Consider the following 21,799-nt stretch of genomic DNA (forward strand, 5'->3'; position numbering starts at 1 on the left):
AATGCTGAGTTAAACACCTGCCCTGCAGCACTGGAGGGGGGAATTCTGTTCCTGTCTTCCAGCATTAGCTTTATTTGATCAGCAGAGCCCAGCCAACAGGCAGTTGTGTGCCACAGCTCTGCTCTCTGCAGAGCATCAGGTGGAGCAGAGTCCCCTCCACTCCCCCAGCTGCGGGAGAGGGAGGCAGGGTGAGGCTCCTCCAGAGCCAGGCTGATGGCTGCAGAGCAGCGTGGAAGGCAGGGAGGTGCCTGAAAGCTGATGGCCAGGCTTGGGCAGGAGCTTGTGAGAGCAGATGAGGAGGAAGTCCTCAGCCCCCAGTGCTTCTCCACTGGAGCTGAAGCGAGCAGCCTGGTGTAAAAATACCCACAGGCTAATTCACTGTGTGAGAATTCATTATCAGCCTCCTTCAGCCAGCTCAAGGAACCCTTTTTGTCAGCAGCAGAAGCTCCACAGATTTTCCAGGAATCCTAATGAAGCTCCCAGAACACAGCAGGACTCTTGCATTATTCTTCAGGGGAGACCTTATTGCTCTCTACAACTACCTGAAGGGAGGTTGTAGCCGGGTGGGGGTTGGTCTCTTTTCCCAGGCAGCAAGCACTAGAATGAGAAGATACAGTCTCAAGCTGTGCCAGGGGAGGTTTAGGCTCAAGGTGAGGAGAAAGTTCTTCCCAGAGAGAGTCGTCAGCCACTGGAATGTGCTACCCAGGGAGGTGGTGCAGTCACCATCTCTGGAGGTGTTCAAGAGGGGATTGGATGTGGCACTTGGTGCCATGGTTTAGTAGTCATGAGGTCTGTGGTGACAGGTTGGACTTTGATGATCTTTGAGGTCTTTTCCAACCTTGATGATTCTGGGATTCCCCATGTCCATTCTCTGCATGTGGGGCACTTGTGGCAACTGAGCCATCTGTCTGTCCTCAGTCACAGCATCACAGAATGGCAGGGATTGGAAGGGACCTCTGGAGATTATTGAGTCCAACCTCCCTGCCATGTCAAGGCTGATCCTGAACGTCTCTGGGGATGATGCCTCAACCACATCCCTGGGCAACCTGTCCAAGTATTTCACCACTCTCACTGTGCAGAACTTCCACCTGATGTCCAACCTAAATCTCCCCTGCTCCTGGAAACCTGCCACAGCACAGGGCAGGAGGGGTGCTGGATGCCTCCAAAATCCTTTTTTATCTTCTTAATTCTTGGTAGCTTCTTACTTTTTTTCTCTCTTCATTTCCCTCTCTCCTTTCAAAATGCTTCTCAGGAAGATTAGACAGGAATAACTGAAACAATTAAAATGATTGCTGTAGGAAGGAAGGTGTAAAGGTGCTTTGCTAGTGCTTTGAGGCAGACAATCTATTCACTGGCAGCAGTTTTGTTCCCTGACAACATTGTGTGGAGGTGTTGGTGCTGATAAAACAGCTGTGCTGTATTCAATTTCCACAGACTTGATAAATCAGCTTTGGAGTTGGTTTCTTTCTTGCTGTTGTTGTTTCCTTGTTTTGGAGGTTGGTTTGTTTTCCCCCTTTGTGGAGTGATTTATAAAGAGGTTAATTTTCATCTAGGATGAGATTTTCAAAGCCCTGTTGGAAGTGGAGGGGAGAAATTAGTGTCCAGATCACCCGGACAGCGTCACACGCTTCAGTGGTAGTTTGTCATTATGGTCACATCCTTTGGAAGGAGGGAGTGATGTCACAGAATCATAGAGTCAGTAAGGTTGGAAAAGACCTCAAAGATCATCAAGTCCAACCTGTCAAGTAAAGCAGAGGGAAAGTGGGATACAGGTCAGTATTTGGCCAGGGCTGTGGAGCTTAGGTTTTTAGTCCTGCTTAGTGAAATTTGAGAGAATTGTCAGGGTTGGAAGGGACCTCAAGGATCAGCCAGGTCTGACCATGGGCAGGGACACCTCACACTACAGCAGGTTGCTCACAGCCACATCCAGCCTGGCTGCAAAAACCTCCAGGGATGAGGCTTCCACCACCTCCCTGGGCAACCTGTGCCAGTCTCTCACCACCCTCATGGGGAAGAACTTCTTCCTGACATCCAATCTGAATCTCCCCATTTCTGGTTGGCTTCATTCCCCCCAATCCTATCCCTACCTGACACCCTCAAAAGTCCCTCCCAGCTTTCCTGTAGCCCCCTTCAGATACTGGAAAGCCACAAGAAGGTCTCCTTCTCTTCTCCAAACTAACAGCTTCAACTCTCTCAGTCTGTCCTCATAGCAGAGCAGCTCCAGCCCTCTGCTCATCCTTATGGCCCTTCTCTGGACACCTTCCAGCACCTCCAGATCTTTCCTGTACTAGGGACTTCAGAACTGGCTGCAGTCATAGAATCAATAAGGTTGGAAAGGACCTCAAAGATCATCAAGTCATGAGCTCCTGCAGGAGCTGGGGTGTTTTTCCTGGCTGCACCAGGTCTGCTGGCTGCAAGCAGCCTCACCCCTCCCTTGTGCAAGTGACAAAGGTGGACTCTGTCCTTATGCTCTGACAAATTCTACCTCGCAGCTCAGCCAGCCTCCCCAATTCCCAGTAGCTGATGCAAACCTTTTTGTAGAGCCCAAATCATTCCCTGAATTTATGGTTCATATTTTCAGTGGCATGTGGTAGCAGGGCAAACAAATCAGGTTTTGCAGGCATGCCAAAGCAATTTCTCCTTATTCTAGTTAGCATGAGAAAAGGAGGATTTAGATGAGGCAGTAACTGTAACTCCCTGCCTTTTGCTGCCTGTACTACTTTACCTGTCTTCATTTTCTTTATGTATTGTTCAGGGTCCATCCTGTGCTTGATTTCCAGTTGTTAAGTAAATCACTGCCTCAGATACAGCTCAGACCCTCTGATCTGAGAGCAAACCTCTCTCTTTTTCCTCTACCCCCATGCCATCTTTCAGGCTCCCTACCCCTTGTTTTCAGGTCCCAACATTAGCACTTGACCTCTTTGCTCTGAGGATTTGTCACTCTTCAAGCCTCAGGCTCCCTGCAGAGGAATTGAAGTAAATTGCCTTCACTGAGGGCCTCACCAATGGGTTTCCTAAAGTGCTCTGGTTTGAAGAACAGCTCCCAGAATTTCATAGCTCTCCTTGCATGAGGAGGTAAAAGGCTCCTCCTCAGGACACTGAGACACTTGAATGTGTCCAGAGAAGGGCAATGAGGCTGGGGAGAGGCCTCGAGCACAGCCCTGTGAGGAGAGGTTGAAGGGAGCTGGGGTTGCTTAACCTGGAGAAGAGGAGGCTCAGGGGAGACCTTCTTGCTCTCTACAACTCCCTGAAGGGAGGTTGTAGCCAGGTGGGGGTTGGTCTCTTCTCCCAGGCAACCAGCACCAGAACAAGAGGACACAGTCTCAAGCTGTGCCAGGGGAAGTTTAGGCTCAAGGTGAGGAGAAAGTTCTTCACTGAGAGTTGTTAGCCATTAGAATGTGCTGCCCAGGGAGATGGTGGAGTCCCCATCCCTGGAGGTGTTCAAGAGGGGATTGAATGTGGCACTTGGAGCCATGGTCTAGTCATGAGGTCTGTGGTGACAGGTTGGACTTGATGACCTTTGAGGTCTCTTCCAACCTTGGTGATTCTGTGCTTCTGTCAGCTTGATAAGAGCAATCAGATTCTGTATGGAGAGTTCAACCTGAATTGTCCTTGAGTTTAAGACCACAGTTCCTCTTTAGCTGCATGAATAGCCAAACGTCAATGCCTTGGGTAGATCTCCCACAGCCACTTAACCACTCAAAAGGCCACAGTTTGCTGGAGTGATGACTTTATTTCTTCCAGAGGAATTGATTTTTACATGTGGCCCATTATAAATATATTGACTCTGTCAATAGTTTATAAATAAACTGAGCCTTTCAAGAAAGCCATAAAGCACTTAACATAATATTGTCCACTTGAGTAAATAAATAAAGGCATTGTTAGAGGAGCTTAGGAATGATTAGCAGACTTTGCAGCTCAGCCCTGAGGTCAGCAGGATGCAGGGAGGCTAAGGCAGGAGTCGCCACCCCTGGAGGCATGCAAACAGCTTGTGGACCTGGTGCTTAGGGACTTGGTTTAGTGGTGAACTTGCAGTGCTGGCCTGGTGCTTAGGGACTTGGTTTAGTGGTGACCTGGCAGTGCTGGGTTGAAGGTTGTCCTAGATGATCTTGAAGGTCTCTTCCAACCAAAGATATTCTGTGTGGTTCTGTGTATTTTCTCCACTCAGTGAAGAAATAGGACCAGGACTGTACCTGCTGCCCCTTTGGGCTACTTGTTCTAGTCCTGCCACCCATGGCCTGGGGAAAGACTCCCTGGGGAGAGGTTTATTTGCCCAAAGAACCAAGAGCTGAGGTACTTTATCTCCTCTGGTGAACACTAAAGTGGTGAACAATGATGCAGATTGGCCTCCAGTGACATCAGCAGTGGAGTCACCAGAGCTGTGCTGACTTTGCACTAGAGGAAGGTTTGGCACAGGCAGCCTCAGCATGAGAACTGAACGTCACTGTTTGGAGGGTGACAGCTTCTCTAAGCACCAAATGCTCTGGAAATGGAAATTTTGCCAGAGTGAGGGTTTAATAGAGAAATGGAAGCCTTGGCCTGGTGTTCTTCTTCCCATCCCACAGAAAAATAGAGAAAGAGCAGCACAGGGTGTTCTGGACCCACAGAGCTTGTCCCTGGTGTAAATCAGCCTCCACTGCTGTCAGAGCCTGGATCCCTGGCTGGAGCTGAGGGGAATCTGAGGTCAGTGCATCCTGCTGAGTTTACAGCACCAGGAGTTTCTCCTGCTGAGCACTGGGCAATGACAGCATCAGAGGGTGTTTTAGAGGCTGCTAATCCAAAAATCCAATAAAGTCCTTGCAGTAACTAAGAGAGAAAGATAACCACAAGGGAGAGGAAGGAGGGAGTGGGGCATCTTGCTGTCAGTGGAGGTTTAATTGGACAAATCCTGCTCCTTCCAGGAGCTTGGAACAGGCTGAGGTTGAGCAGGGTGTGGGAAGGTCTTGGGAGATGAAACAAAGCCAACTTCACGGTGGTCTCCAGCATCCAGGTAGTGGTTGCTGTATCCCTGCTTCCCAGGTGATCTGGGTTATTAAAGATGTGATAAGAATCAAGCCAGGGAGCGAGGTTCTGCACACACAAATGGGATGCAGAACGATATCACCAGTGCAATCAATAAAGCTGGAGGGAGCTCAATAGCTGCTGCAGAGCTCTGAATAGCAAACTGGCCCTCTCCCCGCTGCGGGGTGAGCAATTACTGGGAGCCACTCGCTGGAGCGAGACCGCCGCATGGCAGTGCAGGGCAGTCTCCAGGGTTCACAGCTCCACACTTCAAAAAACATTTGCTTATCAGGCAGGCTGCTGTGGCACTAACCATCCCTTGCTTGACTGGCCTTTTCCATGCAGAAGTCATCTCCAGCCTCTTCCCAGACTTGGGAAGGAGAGTGTGATGGGTGGCAGTGGGGCGAGGAGCAAGGGAAAAGCTGGACATAATTCAGGGAGTCTACTTCAGCCTGTGAATAGAATAGAATAGAATAGAATAGAATAGAATAGAATAGAATAGACCAGGTTGGAAGAGACCTTCAAGATCGAGTCCAACCTATCACCCAACACCACCTAATCAACTAAACCATGCAACCAAGCACCCTGTCAAGCCTCCTCCTGAACACCTCCAGTGATGGTGACTCCACCACCTCCCCGGGCAGCACATTCCAATGGGCAATCACTCTCTCTGTGTAAAACTTCCTCCTAACCTCCAGCCTAAACCTCCCCTGGTGCAGCCTGAGACTGTGTCCTCTTGTTCTGGTGCCAAATGGGTCACTTAGGTGCAGATTTGGAGGTTATTCATTAATTATCTAGAAGTCCTTAAAGACAAATGCTGGCTGTGATGCTTTGCATTACAAGGCACATTGTTTGCTCAGGTCTCTCATGTGCTGTCTGATTTTTAGTCGCTTGCCCTTTTTAGCTCTGTGCCTCAATTTCCTCCTCTGTGTTGTGGGCACAACAGTTCCCTGGCAGGTGTCCCCACAGGGCAAGGCAGCAGTGGTTCTGTACATTCCCCCAGCTCTGTACTGTGACAATGTAAGGAGCAGCACATGGCTCTGCTGTGTTATGGAGCCAGAGTGAAACAGGCAGGGCAGGAGTGGAGTTCCCACCAGGAACCCACCAGTGCCCTGTGGGAGCCTTGTCACCAGTGCAGGCTGAGAGCCTGTGGGGGCCAAGTCCTAGCTGGAATGAGCTGGCACATGATCCAAATGTGCAAGCTGAGAACCTTGCAATGAGTAACACCCTTGTACCTCATGGGTTTATGCTCCTAATGAAATGGAGGCTATAGCCTGTAAATCTGATTGTAACTCACAGCTAGCAACACCAGGAAATCCAAGCTCCTGGCTTTACAATCATGAATTACAGAGCCTAACTGTGTGGCTTTAATTAGCCAGGCTCTGCCAGCGATCCAAACCTTTGGGTCACTGCATAGCTTTTTGCTTGCTGCTGTGAAGTGAGAACGCAGGTCGAGCGCTGCATGAAGCATGGAAACCCAAGAGTGACTTCATCCTCTAATAAGTCCTCCAGTGCTGTCTCCCAGGGAACCCCTTTCTATTCAATTAGCTAATGTGTGCCTAGCACTTGGAAAATATAGAGTGCCATGCAATTGCTAAGTGTTGTTATTTAACAGCACATATTTAGTGGTTGCAGGCTTGTAGCAGGAAGTCAGAAAATCCACGCTGTAATTGCCTGCTGCTGCTGCAGAATTTGCTGGGGCTTGAGCAAAGCCTGGGGACATCTCTTCTGCAAAAGTTCATTAATTTTGGCTGCAGACCCTCAGGGTCTACTTTCTCTGAGATCTCATGAAACAGAATATTGACTTTTGGTGAGTGCTTGGGGAAAAAAAAATGCAAAATCAAGTCTGGAAAGAGAGAGAAGGATTTGGGCAACCAGGATCCGTGTTCCTGACATTTACCTTGGCATGATTTTGGATGCTCTTAGTGCCTGAGGTTGCCCTGGTGTGTGTAAAGGAGCTCAACATGCAGAGGGCAAAGTGCTGGGCAGCTATTGAAACTGTGAGAGGGTAGGGAAGGAATAATCAGCAGTGGAATAGGAAATAATGAGGGAGATGCATTTTGCACCCATCTCACCCACCACAGCCTCTTGTCTTCACCAGGTACCTCGATCTCACCTGAAGGTGCATCGGTGCAAAGCTGTGCTTGTGCAGGCAGAGGAGGCTAGGACCAGGCACCAGGGCTTGGAGCCACCCCTTAAACAGAATCTGCTGACAGGAGTGAGTGCTTTACCTAATGGCTCCTTGCTGTTAGTGTGCTGGACAGCTCTCCTCTACCCTGCAACAGCACCAGCCAGCACTGCAGTTAAGGAAGAGTAATGTATGAAGAGAGCAGAGGTGGATGTGAAGCTGTTCTGTGTAAGCACTGGGTCCACCAGCTCAGGCCAGGAAAGGTCAGGGATGTAAAACCATACTTGTGCTCAGCCTGATTCAATTTTTTCCTAGCTTAGGTGAAAGTCAGCCTCAGTACATCTCAATGAGAAACCCTTGGGTCTTGACACTGAATCCCTGTGCACTTGCTTCAGAGCCATTCCTGTGGCTGAGTCTTGCTTCTCAAATCAGAACAGTATCTCTCTACCTGTTTGGTCTTGTGAAAGGCAATTGTGTTATTGCTTGCATGGTGCAAGGAGCCATCTGAGATCATGGCCAGGAGCAGGGCTTTCCACCGCTTCTCACTGGCAGCATCAGAGCCCCAGCTGTCCCTTGCTGTTACGAGGGCAGCAGGGAGGACTAGGGCTGATGGATGGGCATCAAACTCTGGAAATCGTTTGAGTGGTGCAGGTCTTGAATGGCAAATGAGTTTGTGTTTGCAAAACATGGGCTTGGAAATGTCAAGCATGGTGGATGACTGTGTAGGAAGGGGAAAAAAAACACCAGATAGGAACAGAAGCTGAGCTGACAGCTACTGGAGTGTCTGGATGCTTTGCCCTTCCTAGCAAGCCTGACCTTACCAAATCTCTCTTATCCCGTTGCAAACAAAGTGTGTCCCCCAAGGATGCTTTATCTCCTTCTCATTGCATAGGCAGCTCATGGCTCATTTGCTTCTTTTTGACCTGGCTCCACAGAAGGCTCTTGTGCACTGATGGCAAAACATTTAAAGGCAGAGGGTTGGAGCTGGAGCTGAGGGAAGGGCCAGAGAGCTGTGCAGGGAAAGGGTCATGTGCAGGCCATGCAATCCCCATGTGGCACTGAGGTGGATGCTTTATGAGCATGACAGCAGCAGAAATAAGGTTTTCTGCAGCTGGAGAGGCGCCTAGAAAAAGAGAGATACAGAGAACACTTGCTGTAGGAAAAGACCAAAGCTTGCAATGCCCAGCCAGGGCTAACGGGCACTGGGAACAAGCTGCTGTTAACATCTGAACCAGAGCTAATTGTTGACTGGGGGGAGCAGGGCCAGGTCTGCCTGCAGTCGCTTTGTCAGGCAGGGAGCCCTGGCAGCTGGGGTATGGGAGCTTCCCTGTGGAAATTGGAGTGATGCAGGCAGGAGTCCCTCCTGAGAGCTGCACAGAGAGCCGAGCCAGGGGCTGGGATCAGTGCTGTCGCTCCCCCAGCCCGAGCAGAATGGACTCAGGGGTTCAGTTTCGCATGGCTGCTGCTAATTGCACCTCTGCCTCAGTTTCCCCCTTGTGAAGTGAGGCTGGGGGATGTGTGTGTGTTATTTCCTCACTCAGGAATTGCTAATATAAGGATTAACCTGCCAGGGCCTGAGCAACCTCAACAGCCTAGAAATGTTGTACTAAATAAAAGCACTGACTTCAGCTGCCTTGAGATTGGGATGGGCTGGCCTGAGACTGAAGCCTTGGGCTCCCTGTCTGTGGCCATGGCAATTTGGGGCATGGTTCAATGGCCATGGTGGTGTTAGGTCAATGGTTGGACTGGATGATCTTAGAGGTCTTTTCCAACCAAAACAATTCTATGATCTCATTGTCCTCCTGCATATAACAAAGGACACAGTCTCAAGCTGTGCCAGGGCAGGTTTAGGCTGCATGTTAGGAAGAAGTTCTTCACAGAAAGAGAGATTGGCCATTGGAATGTGCTGCCCAGGGAGGTGGTGGAGTCACCATCCCTGGAGGTGTTTAGGAAGAGACTGGATGAGGCACTCGGTGCCATGGTTTAGTTGATTAGATGGTGTTGGGTGACAGGTTGGACTCTATGATCTCAAAAGTCTTTTCCAACCTGGTTCATTCCATTCCATTCCATTCCATTCCATTCCATTCCATTCCATTGCCAAGGGGGCAGCTGTTCATATTGTACCCCACACAATTTGCCTCCCAGCCCTGGCTGGTGGGAGGTGCATCCTGCAGGGGCATAAAGTATCTCCTGCTTCTCTGCCTTGCATCCAGGCTCTCCTCAGGCCCAGGTCCTCATTAGCCATCTGCCCTCGTAGTGCAGGTTGACAGGATGGAGTGGGTAAATGGATATGCTGTCAGGCAGGCAGGAGGATAATATCATTCAAATGAATCAATAGTTCACAGGCAATTCCATGTTACCTAATGTTAATGTGGCTGTGGCCAAAATGCACTTAATCCTGTGCCTGATCACATCCTCGTGGGAGTTTGCCATGCTGGAGCAGCCTTGTAAGCCCATGTTTGGGAGATTTACAGACCTTGTTCCTACGTGCATGCAGGTGCAGGGAAGGTAAAAAATGACTTGACTGGCTGAGAGCTTCTGGCCCACAGAGCCCAAAGCCATTTGTATTAGTGATAGAAGAGAACGAGGATCCAGCAGTTGCTGGAACTATGACTCCCACCTTCTCACTCTGTTTCAGCAATTAGCCAGAGAGAAATTAGTGGGGAAGGCAGCATTATTTCCTGCTAATAGGACAGGGAGGGTTGGACTCTTCTCCAGGAAGCTGGCTTTGTCATGGAACTGCTTCCATTAACATGAGCAGCAAACTTCTTCCTTTTTGCCTTTCCCTCCCCTCCATACAGTCATTTTTCTCTCTCTGACCACTTTGCTCTTCAGCAATGCAAGAGGATAGGTCCCACTCCAAAGCACCTTAGAATGATGGAATCATGGAATCAACAAGGTTGGAAAAGACCCCAAAGATCATCAAGTCCAACCTGTCACCACAGACCTCATGACTACCAGACCATGGCACCAAGTGCTATGTTCAATCCCCTCTTGAACACCTCCAGGGATGGTGTCTCCACCACCTCCCTGGGCAGCACATTCCAATGGCTAACAACTCTCTCTGGGAAGAACTTTCTCCTCACCTTGAGCCTAAACTTCCCCTGGCACAGCTTGAGACTGTGTCATCTTCCCACCTTTCACAGGGTGTTAGGATGTTCTGTGAGTGGCATCTCACAGACTGCATCAGGTTGGAAGGGACCCTCAAAGGTCATCTTGTCCAACCCCCCTGCAGTCAGCAGGGACACCTCCAACTAGATCAGGCTGCCCAGGGCCACACCAATTCTGATCTTGTATGTCTCCAGGGGTGGGTTCTCAATCACATCCCTGGGCAGCCTGTTCCAGTGTTTCACCACTCTCACTGTGCAGAACTTCCTCCTGATGTCCAACCTAAATCTGCCCTGCTCCAGTTTCAAACCATTGCTCCTCATCCTATCACTCCAAGCCCTTCTAATCAGTCCCTCCCCAGCCCTCCTGTAGGTCCCCTTCAGATATTGAAATGTAGTTATAAAGTCATCCTGAGACCTTCTCCAGGCTTCTCCTCTGTGTGCCTGGTGGCAGAAAGGAGCAGTGCAGGATTGTCCTGTGGGGAGGATCTGATCTCATTTACCAGATTAAACTTGGTGCCACCAGATTGGATATGGTGGTGGTAGAGCAGCTTCACTCAGCAGATGATGTTTGCTGCCCCAGCTGGGGTCCAGTTCAGTGCAGTCTCAGAGGAAATAAAGACTAGTAAAGAGAGAACATTAGCTCCTCCTCAGGTTTGGTGGCCTGGGGATCCCTCCTGCCCTGGGTCTGGATGGACAGCCATTGCCTGTGTGCTCACACTGCCTGGGGCTCTCAACCCTGAGGCACAGCAGAGTTTTCATGGTGAAAACCAGCGTGGATCCTTTTCTGGGAGTGCACTGGAGAGCTTCGGTTGGGAAGCAGAAATGTGCTGAGGAGCTGCATTCTGTGAACCTCCCGCAGCAGACCTGACCTCCTCTGGCCAGTTAGAGCAGGTTACTGGCCTCATCCACCTCCCTGCCTCTGCTGCAGCCTCTGCTAGAGGGTGGATTCCAGCCCCAGCTTGGAGGTGGTGGCTTTCACATGCAGCTCCTCCTAGCTGCAGGGTCTTCCCCTTCAAGGGTATACTGAGTGGTTTTGAAGCTTTTGGTGCCTGCTTTCTTCCCTAACCCTCTTCTCTGGTTTGGGTTGCTTTAGGAGTTTTCTCTCCAGCGCCTGGACAGCTTGCTGGATGACCGAGTCAACATCCTGGGATTTTCCATTTTCAACCAGTCTCATGCTTTCTTCCAAGAGTTTGTCCAGAGCCTCAACCAGTCCTGGCAGGAGAACTGTGACCACGCTCCTTTTACTGGGCCAGCAGTAAGTAAAATGCATTGCTGTCACCCACAGCCTCCCTGAGCTGGGAGCTCCTATAGACCATCCAGGAAACCTTGTGGCTGTGAGCTGGTTCTGAGCAGACACTGCCAAGGTTGTGTGAGAACCAACCAGAGGTAGAGACTCTGGTCTCAAATGTATGGGTGCAGGGTACTGACTGATTCTTTAATCCAGATCACCCCTGTGCTGGAGAGCTTTTGTGCACCACCAGGCTCTGGCACTGCTGTGCCTTGGGTTGGTTTTCAAGGGAGATGATAGTGCAGGAATGGGAAGGATGGGCCAGACAGCACCTCAGTTAAGTGGTGTCAGGCTGTGAATTACAGGGGAGCCTCCCCATCTGGAGAATGCTAAAGCACTCCTGAAAGCCTGTGGTTGTCCAAAGGGGCAGCAGGGAGCTGTGTGGGTGCAGAGCTTTAGAGGGCTTCTCTGTGACTGAATGGCTGAACAGCTTTAAACCCAAGCTTAATGTTAATTTGAATGGTATTTAGATGTGAGTGCAGGGGATGATGCAGCCCTGACTCAGGATTTCCCTTGTGAGGTTTCCCCCTGGTATTTTACCTCTAGGGAGATGTTTGGTGGAGAGGGAGTCTGGGTGCAGGGAGTATAGCAAGGGCTGGGCTTGGGTAGGTGCCAAGGGGGTGACTTGTGTTGCATACTCTAACATCTCCCTGACCAGTGTGTGGGTCAGCACTGAAAGCTTCCTTTGGGGCTCTTCATAACTGGGAAGGTTTGCAGCGTTGATTTGCCATATCAGGGATGCACAGGGCTGGGGGAGGACAGAAAGAGAGAATGCCACCAGTGAAACCCTTTACATCATTTTTAATGAACTCAGAGTCCCCTTGACAAGCTGAGGCAGCTGTGCACTCCTTATTATCACTACAAGGTGATCTTAAGTAGGCAAGGTAAGGAGCTTTCCTCCTTTATGTCCACAAGCTAGTGGCTGGACATGGAGCTCAGGCCATGGTTAGTAGCTGCCTGGGACCATCCTGCTCTCTCCCTCCTCCCAGCCCTCTTGTGCAGCAGTAGTTGCAGCAAGCTCGCTTTGTGCCCTGCTAAATCTCTGTAGGATCACTACTAAGAAGCTTCCTATTTGGATGACAGCTGGAGAGGCTGTTTGGAGGCATTAAAAATAAATTTCCTCCTAATAGTAGAAAGAGCAGACAGTAGGAATAGGAGTGCAGCAGGTGTGATGGGGAAATAACTGATCTCATTGCACTTCTCACCCTGTGCTGGCTTGAACAAGCAGCAAAATATGTAGATGGGAGGATGCAAGAGGATGCCTCACTGCAGTGGTTTTTTTCTTGAAGGAGTGAAGGAATTCAGAGCTGTATGGAGCTGTTTGGTTTGTAAGCCTGAGCCTAAATCACCCATCAGTGTAATATTAAGCCAGCTGGATGCTCCTTTCATTCATTCATAAAGTCTAATCAGCCATACAGCAGGCTGCCTCCCAGGCCAGGGAGGACATGCCTGGAGGGAGGGGGTTTGGCCATGCTGCATCACCCTCATCTAAACCATTCCAGCTGTCCTCAGTAGACCTGCCCAAGGGCTGCAATGACTTCCCAAGCACCCACCACGTGGCTGCTCTTGGCTGTTCTGTGTAGCTCCCCTCCTGCTAGGTGGTGGTCAGCTGCTCAGGGGGTGTACAAAGGGGAAATTGAGGCATGACAGAGAAGTGAAGAGTCTTGGTCAAAAGACTTGCTTTCTGATGGTGAGAAGGTTCACTCTGTGTTCACAGCAAGACTCCCATTATCAGTATGCTATGTCCCAGATGATGGGAAAAGGACCTTGCCCTGTCTGATGAAGTGAAGTGAAATATTCTCAGGCAGGGCATGTGTTTGCTTTCCTGTGTCTGAAATGGAAAGCCAGGGCCACTTTGCCCTGCACCATCTCTGTCAGTGGCAGTCTGGCAGATCTCCTCTCCCAGAGAGCATCTGTTTGTGTAAGAACCTTCCCTTTTAGTCCAGGGAAGCAGCTATCTCATGGGGTAGCTCATACAAAAAAGAGAAAAGGAAGCTCAATAGCTGGAAGTGACAGGAGGGAGGTTTCCTGGGAGCTGCAAGATCCCAGGGCTTTCTTGCTAGAGCTGAGGAAGTGTCTGAAGAAAGAGGAGGGAGCTGCTTGCTTCTGATGCTATTCTCATTAATCACATTGCAAAGAAAGGAAATCAGAGAAAATCATTCAAATTACAGATGGCTAGATTAGGTAATTAGAATTTAGCCTAAAACAGATGTTTGTAATTAAGTGTTTATGTCATTGAATAAAATCCAGATTGTAATGTCTATTTCACAGGATTTTAATGGTTTTCATTCCCTGTGTTATGTTTGGGGGCAAAGATACAGCAGATAATGGTTTAGGAAGACAAGGGGGGAAAAAAAGACCCAAACCAAACCATATGGCCAAACCCAGACTAGCCAAACCTGTTCATGTTTCCCTGGAGATCAGCTCACCTTTAAACATGGCCTTCATGTGGGAGGCTTCCAGAAATACAAGATAAAGCAGGATCTTCCACTCAGCCACACCTCACCTGCTGTTAGTTCCTGGAGGGACAGATCTGGTGTTGGGAGGAAGGTGTGCAAGGAGCTGCGGTGGACCCGGGTAGAGCTCAGGCTCCATCCCCGCTGCTGAGGCACAGGATATCTGATGGTGTTAGTTATCTTGGAGACACTAACAGGGATGGTCTTGACAGCTGATGTCCATGAGGGCTGGAGGTCTCCTTCCTGACCCTTTCTAGCTGGTGAGTTGTTCCCAGGGCTTTGGGGCACAGCTGTACCCTGCAGCACCACCTTAGATCCTGGCTACAGCCTCTCTCCACACAGCTCACCGGCATGCTGAGGGAGATGGAGCAGTGAGCCCAGCTGCCCAGCCCACCAGCTGCCCCCTTTTCTGGAGCCTTCTTCTCATGAGGCAGCCAGCAAGTGGCAAAGCTCATTAGCAACTTTCCTTGTCAGGATTTAGTCTTAATGGAGAGAGCCCAAGGAACCTGCAGTGGGGATCCACTGCTGAGCTCACCAAGTCAGATTCAGATTGGATGCTAGGAGGAAGTTCTTCACCATGAGGGTGGTGGAGGTGCTGGAAGGTGTCCAGGGAAGGGCCATGAGGATGAGCAGAGGGGGCTGGAGTTGCTCTGCTCTGAGGACAGTCTAAGAGAGCTGGGGTTGTGGAGTCTGGAGAAGATAAGGCTCCCAGCAGACCTAATTGTGACCTTCCGGTATCTGTAGAGGGCTATAAGAAAGCTGGGGAGGGACTTTTGAGAGTGTCAGGGGGTGATAGGACTGGGTGGAATGGAACACAACTAGAAATGAGGAGATTCAGATTGGATGTCAGGAAGAAGTTCTTCCCCATGAGGGTGGTGAGAGACTGGCACAGGTTGCCCAGGGAGGTGGTGGAAGCCTCATCCCTGGAGGTTTTTGCAGCCAGGCTGGATGTGGCTGTGAGCAACCTGCTGTAGTGTGAGGTGTCCCTGCCCATGGTCAGACCTGGCTGATCCTTGAGGTCCCTTCCAACCCTGACACTTCTATGATTCTAAGTCTTTCACATGCAGCCTGTTCCATTGCAGGGGCGGTGGGAAAACATCAGGGATCTGCACAAATCAGATGATGCACACAAAGGGAGAGAATCAATTTGTTAACAGGGAAATTGGCTTCTTGTGACAGAGTGACAAAACTGTGGTTTAGAACGAGAACATAAACACAGTGAGAGATTGTATGGGTGACATGAAGAAATGCAAGGCAAGGTGCAGGAGAGCAGTGCCAGATCCCCCTTGCTCAATCTGCCTCGAGGGAGTGAAAAAGGTGCTGCCTCCAGCTCTGTCTCCTCTGCTGGTTATGGCTTCCTCTGCAAAAGGAAGGATGTATGCTGAGGGCATGAGAAGGATAGAATCATGGAATCAGTCAGGGTTGGAAGGGACCACAAGGATCATCTGGTTCCAACCCCCCTGCCATGGGCATGGCCAGAGACTCATCCAGCCTGGTCTTAAACACCGCCAGGGATGGGGCCTCAACCGCCTCCCTGGACAACCCATTCTGGGGTTTCACCATTGTCATAGTGAAGAACTTCTTCCTCACAGCCAGTCTGAATCTCTCCAGCTTCATTCCATTCCCCCTAGTCCTATCACTACCTGATATCCTAAGAAGTCCCTCCTCAGCCTTCTTGTTCCCTACCTGCTCCTGCATTTCACAACCCTTTCCTCCAACCCCTAAATTGCTGAAAATCTGCCTGAAATCCTAACAAATTGTTCAAGGCTAGGGAGTAAAATATTCCAATCAATAATGTCAAATGCTTCACTAAGATCTACAAGTCTCTTGCTCACCAGCTAATAAGAGATCATTAACTGCTCAGGGAAAATGGAAATGAAAACCCAACAGGAGACAATTAAAAATGCTGGGCCAATAATCTGGGCTGGTGTGGGATGTTGAACCCTGGGTTCACAGGGCTTGTGTTTGCTCTGGCAATAGTTTTGTTTGGCCAAGGGGTATTAATATGGCTCCTGATGAAGGGAAGCAATTGTTAATTGTGTGGTATCCTGTAACCCGAATGGGATTCGATCCCCAGGTAAAAATGAAGCATGCACTAAAGAGCTTCGTGGAGCAGGGACTGAGGATGGGGCAGGCTGGAGGGGTCCTGTGAGGAAAAGAACTCATACTGAAGGTAAAAGAAGAAAGCTATGGAGAAGGATATACCTGCTCCTTTAAGAGAGCTCTAGAAAATGCTTCCTGGGAGAGGAATGTTTGGGTCAGATGGGGAGAAAGCCTAAGCAGGCTTGCCCCTGAACAGAAGGGAAGAAATGCAGGAGAGAGGATTGCTGCTGTTGCAAAGGGACCTGTGGTATCTCATAGCTGAGGCAGGATAGGAAACAGGATACCCAGCTTCTGTTCCCACGCTGCCACCAGTACCTTCTGCATATTCTCAGCTGGCTCTGGTGTTACAGTTGGTCTCCTGCTAAATAGCTGTAATAAAATTTCACAGCTCTGCCATCAGTCAACCCTGATGATCAGCAGAAACTTCTCAACCTACCTGAGCAAAGGGGCAAACAGCTCAGAGGCAAGACACAAGAGCTGCAGAGGGACTTTTATAAGGGCATGAGGTGATAGGGTAAGGGTGCAATGGTCTGAAAGGAGCAGGGAAGGTTTAGATCAGACATTAGGAAGAGGACCTTTACTATGAAGGTGGTGAGACCTTGGAATGGGTGGCCCAAAGAAGTTGTGGACACCTCAACCCTGTTGAAGACCAGGCTGGACGAGACTTTGTGCAGCCTGGTCTGGTGGAAGGAGTTGGAACTAGATGAGCTTTAAGATCCCTTCCAATTCAAGCTGTTCTATGGCTCTGTGATGATTCTGTGAAGACTGACAGATGCCACTCAGGTTGCTTAGTGTTCACTGCAGAGTCCCCAGATGCTCTTGTGTAAAAACTGATTAAACTGGTACCTAGAGGAGGAACGTGGCACAATCAGCAAGAGTCTGTGCTGGGGCTGGAAAAGTGAGAGGTTACAGGTGCCATTAGAGCTGGTTTTGGGGCTAGTACTAGGCTGGAATCATGCCTTGTGACTTCTGCCAGCTTATACATGTTAAGATTTTGTTCTGCTTGCTAGCTCCCCAGTCCTGGGCTGTTGTGGTCAAGGAGATCTTGCCACTGATCTGAGTACATCAAGCAGGGTTAGGTCTGGCTCACCCTGATCAAATTAGTAACCCAGCAGAAGCTGAAGCTTTGGTGGGCTGATTGAGTTGGGCAAGACTGTCTCTGAAGGGCCACTGGCAGAAGTGACTAAATCTAATCAGGCTTTGGGGAGAATAGAGGAGGCAGATACTGCTGAACATCACAGACAGGGTAAGATGTGGGAAAGGAGCTCCAGGCTAGAGACTGAACCCAGTGCTGTGATCTGGGATGGTAGGAGGATGATCTCAGAAGTAGCAATGAGGAAGATGTAGCCATGAGGAAGATGTAGCCTTGATAGAAAGGAACTGCAGTGGTTTAATTCCAGCAAAGTCAGGAGGTGACAGTAATTAAAAGTGAAATCTTAGTCACAACAGTGAACAGGAGAGAGCAAATGGCTGATTGTTATGTAGATCAAAAGCACCAACTTGGCTGTGCATGGGGTGCATAAGATGGTTTGTGAGGCTTGATGGGCAAAACAATCTGATTAAAGGCAAAAGAAGAAGGGGGGAGGGGGGGAAGGAGAAAAAAAATAGGTGAAGATGAGAAGCAGAGGGGATGAGCTCTGTGATTCTGCACATTGCTTCAGCAGTGCCACCACAGAGCAGGTAACAGCCAGCAGGAAACTGGAGGTTGTAGCAGGGGACCAGTATCTGAAAGCCAGGTCTCAGTTTCTCAGGAAGCAGACCTAGAAAAGCCTCATTTCCAAACACTGGCCAAAGAAGGAGTCTGGTGCCTAATGAAGGCTGAAGAGGCAGAGTCATCTCTCCTTCCGTAGCCCCAGGCACAGGATCTTTGTTTTGCCCAGATGCCTATTTTAAGAACTTCACAAATCTGATGCTCTCAGGAGCTGTCCTCCTGTCCAGGAGGTCACCAAAGCACCAAAACCTCAGAGCTTGGTTAGAAAGGGTTCATTACTTTAGGAAACTGAGACAGAAAATAACAAGAAAGGAGGAGAGATGAATAAAGATAGAATGATGGGAGTGATGGGAGAAGCTCTGTGGAGTGAGCAAGCAGAGACATAAGGGGTAAGGAAGTAAGGAAGCAAGCAAGAAGAGGAGAAACACAACAGAAAGGAAGTGGAAATGGGGCTGGCAAGGGGATTGTACTTGCTCCAGTGAAGCCTACACAGGCACAGCATATCAGGGCTGCCAATACTTCTGTCTCCCTACCCTTGGGTGGGTGCAGATGGGGGGCAGGGTGCTGATGGAGCAGGACAGTAGGCAAGCAGGGCTTGTTGTCTGCCAAGGCTCTCTGACCCTGGCAGAAGTTGTGAATAATGCACTCTGCTGCTTGCTGCAGGGTCCTGAAGGCGCTGTGGGAAGCTCAGTTTTTGTCTTCCCATCTCAACGTTCTTCCTCCTTTCCCCACAGCTCTCTTCTGCCCTGCTGTTCGATGCCGTGTACGCTGTGGTGACTGCCGTGCAGGAGCTGAACCGCAGCCAGGAGATCGGGGTGAAGCCCCTGTCCTGTGGGTCTGCCCAGATCTGGCAGCATGGCACCAGCCTGATGAACTACCTGAGAATGGTGAGAAGGGACTGAAGTTTGCTGGTGTGTTAGGAGCTAGAGCCTGGAGCAGAAGATGTGTGTGTGTGCACGCTGGTGCTGGCACAGCTCTCAAGCACAGAGTGTTGGCCTGTTTGAAGGCAGCCCTGGGAGTGAAAAGAGAGGAGATCTGAGGGCTGGTTTGTCACTGGCCTTGGAACAATGAGAAACTCCTTTCTTTCTTTCTTTTTTTCAGGCTTTGCTGCAGAAAAAACTGGAATTCAATGATTTTTTAATGATTTTTTCTTAAAGTATGAATGTTTCTAAGTTATTTGAGCTCTGTTTGGAGTGCTATAAGGTCACGCTGTACAATTGGTGGGAGCTCAGAGGAAAGAAGTGAGTTTCTCTATGGAAGGGGTTTGGGCTGCTTTGAGCCCAAGAGTGTGGTTGCTGGAACTGATCAAACCTGGTTCTGCCATGAGAGCAGACCCTGAAATCTCAGCTTTGTGAGCTAATTGGAGTTTGTCAATGTGTATCATGAGAGCTAAGCTTGGCTGTGCAGAAGGAACCTCTTTTCTGAGTATGTCTGGGGTGCAACTGACTGTTTTTCCCCACCTAAAGGAAGCTTCAGCTGATCTTGACCCTTGTACCACTTTGCTTCATGTGTGTTAAGCCTCCTCCTAGCTGCCCCTTAGTCAAAGACAAGAAATTCCCTGAGTTTCTCTTGGCTCTACTATCAGGATGCTCGGTAGCTTGCCCTCGCTACTGAAGAGGTGCTCCAGCAGCAAGTGAGCAGTGGTTAATGTGCAGAGGGAGGCCAGACACTCATCCTGGCTCCTCTGCAACAGGCTCTTGTCTTAAAAACAGCACAAAATGGTTTGTGGAGGAATCCCCAGCCAGTGGTTCAGTGTGACACAGCCAAGAGCTCCTGCCTGCTGCAGAGCTTGGTGTTAGCCTTGGGGTGAAGGGAGGATTTGATGTGACCCTGGGCAGCTTGATCTAGTTGGAGTTGACCCTGCTGACTGCAGGGTGGTTGGGCAAGATGAGCTTTGAGGTTTTCCTTCCAACCAGCTGCAGTCTGAATCTGTGAGGAGGTGAGAGGCTGCAGAGATGGTTGTTCTAAAACAGAGCAAAGAAGTCCAGGGATCCCTGCACTGGGCACTGATGATTCTCCTGCTCTCCTCCAGATTTGTCTGCTGTCCAGCAATGTTGGGATGCTGGAAGGTGTCCAGAGAAGGGCAACAAAGCTGGGGAGGGGTCTGGAGCACAGCCCTATGAGGAGAGGCTGAGGGAGCTTGGGTTGCTTAGCCTGGAGAAGAGGAGGCTCAGGGGAGACCTTCTTGCTCTCTACAACTCCCTGAAGGGAGGTTGTAGCCAGGTGGGGGTTGGTCTCTTCTCCCAGGCAACCAGCACCAGAACAAGAGGACACAGTCTCATGCTGTGCCAGGGGAGGTTTAGGCTGGATGTTAGGAAGGAATTCTTCATAGAAAGAGAGATTGGCCTTTGGGATGTGCTGTCCAGGGAGGTGGTGGAGTCACCATCACTGGAGGTGTTTAGGAAGAGGCTGGATGGGGCACTTGGTGCCATGGTTTAGTTGATTAGATGGTGTTGGGTGACAGGTTGGACTCAATGATCTTGAAGGTCTTTTCCAACCTGGTTAATTCTATTCTATTCCTATCCTTATCCCTATCCCTATCCTTATCCCTATCCCTATCCTTATCCTTATCCCTATCCTATAATTAGGATTGAGAGAGCCAGATTGCATTGCTGGAGCTGCTGGGTGGGTAGTGCATGGGGCAAGTGGCTGCCAGCCCCATCTGTGCCGTGGGTGGTGGGGTAAGGCACCTTGATGGGCGCTGTAACTCATTCTCTCTTGGACAGGTAGAATTGGAAGGTCTCACCGGCCACATTGAATTTAACAGCAAGGGGCAGAGGTCCAACTACGCCCTGAAGATCCTGCAGCACACCCGCAGCGGCTTCCGGCAGGTAAGAGCAGCTGTGCTGCTCCAGCTCTTGAGCTTCCAGAGACCCAGAATTACTTGCATGAGGACAAATGGGAGAGTTATCCATAAAATAGGCCAAAAAAAAAAAGGGCTCCATGAACCCTTCCAAACAACTGGTCCTGCAACGGAGAGCAAAGGGGATGATCCCTCATCAGGAGCTCTCTCCCCAGCATGGTAATTTGGGAGGAAGTCAAGGCAGAAAGGGACCTCAGGGTACTGGTTGATAGTAGGCTGAACATGAGCCAGCAGTGTGCCCAGGTGGCCAAGAAGACCAATGGCATCCTGGCCTGGATCAGGAGCAGTGTGGCCAGCAGGAGCAGGGAGGTCATTCTGCCCCTGTGCTCAGCACTGGTTAGGCTGCACCTTGAATCCTGTGGCTAGTTCTGGACTTCTCAGGTTAGGAAAGATGTTGAGTTGCTGGAAGGTGTCCAGAGAAGGGCAACAAAGCTGGGGTGAGGTTTGGAGCACAGCCCTGTGAGGAGAGGCTGAGGGAGCTGGGGTTGCTTAGCCTGGAGAAGAGGAGGCTCAGGGCAGTCCTTATTGCTCTCTACAACTACCTGAAGGGAGGTTGTAGCCTGGTGGGGGTTGGTCTCTTCTCCCAGGCAAGCAGCACCAGAACAAGAGGACACAGTCTCAAGCTGCACCAGGGGAGGTTTAGGCTGGATGTTAGGAAGAAGTTCTTCCCAGAAAGAGAGATCGACCATTGGGATGTGCTGCCCAGGGAGGTGGTGGAGTCACCTTGCCTGGAGGTGTTCAGGAAGAGACTGGATGGGGTGCTTGGTGCCATGGTTTAGTCTGTTAGATGGTGTTGGGTGAGAGGTTGGACTCGACGATCTCAAAGCTCTCTTCCAACCTGGTCTGGTCTGGTCTACTCTATTCTATTCTATTCTATTTACCTCTTGGCTTCTGGTTTGTCTTCCTCTGTAGTGGGTTTGGTTAACTTCAGCTGGTTTTGGCTCAGTGCTTGTAGTTTCCCCCCAGTGCTAATTCCTCTTCTTGCTTGTTACTCCCTTTCTGTCCAAGGGATATTTTTCTGGCTTCTTCTTCAGGTTAAGGATGACGATGTGGGGCCACTCTCAAAGTGGTGAGATTACCTGACTCAAGCTCAAGGAATTAGGGTTTTACAGGTAAATCCAAACTTTATCCAGGAAAAC

The 21,799-nt window shown here is 50.0% G+C and overlaps 1 protein-coding gene across 4 annotated transcripts in view; it reads left to right on the top strand.

The window, feature by feature from the left end:
• GRIK4 (glutamate ionotropic receptor kainate type subunit 4) overlaps window positions 1-21,799 on the top strand; it is a 241,290-nt gene that overhangs the window by 175,560 nt on the left and 43,931 nt on the right. For all 4 annotated transcript variants that reach the window (XR_008462996.1, XM_054176047.1, XM_054176046.1 and 1 more), the window contains exons 8-10: window positions 11,333-11,494; window positions 18,532-18,684; window positions 20,524-20,628. Coding sequence is in view for 3 of the 4 variants with exons in the window: in XM_054176047.1 (XP_054032022.1) it covers window positions 11,333-11,494; window positions 18,532-18,684; window positions 20,524-20,628 (420 nt within the window). In the remaining variant the exon portion in view is untranslated. The remainder of the gene's footprint in view (window positions 1-11,332; window positions 11,495-18,531; window positions 18,685-20,523; window positions 20,629-21,799) is intronic.

This window comes from Dryobates pubescens, chromosome 34 (genome assembly GCF_014839835.1).
Source record: "Dryobates pubescens isolate bDryPub1 chromosome 34, bDryPub1.pri, whole genome shotgun sequence".
Taxonomy (NCBI): Eukaryota; Metazoa; Chordata; class Aves; order Piciformes; family Picidae; genus Dryobates; species Dryobates pubescens.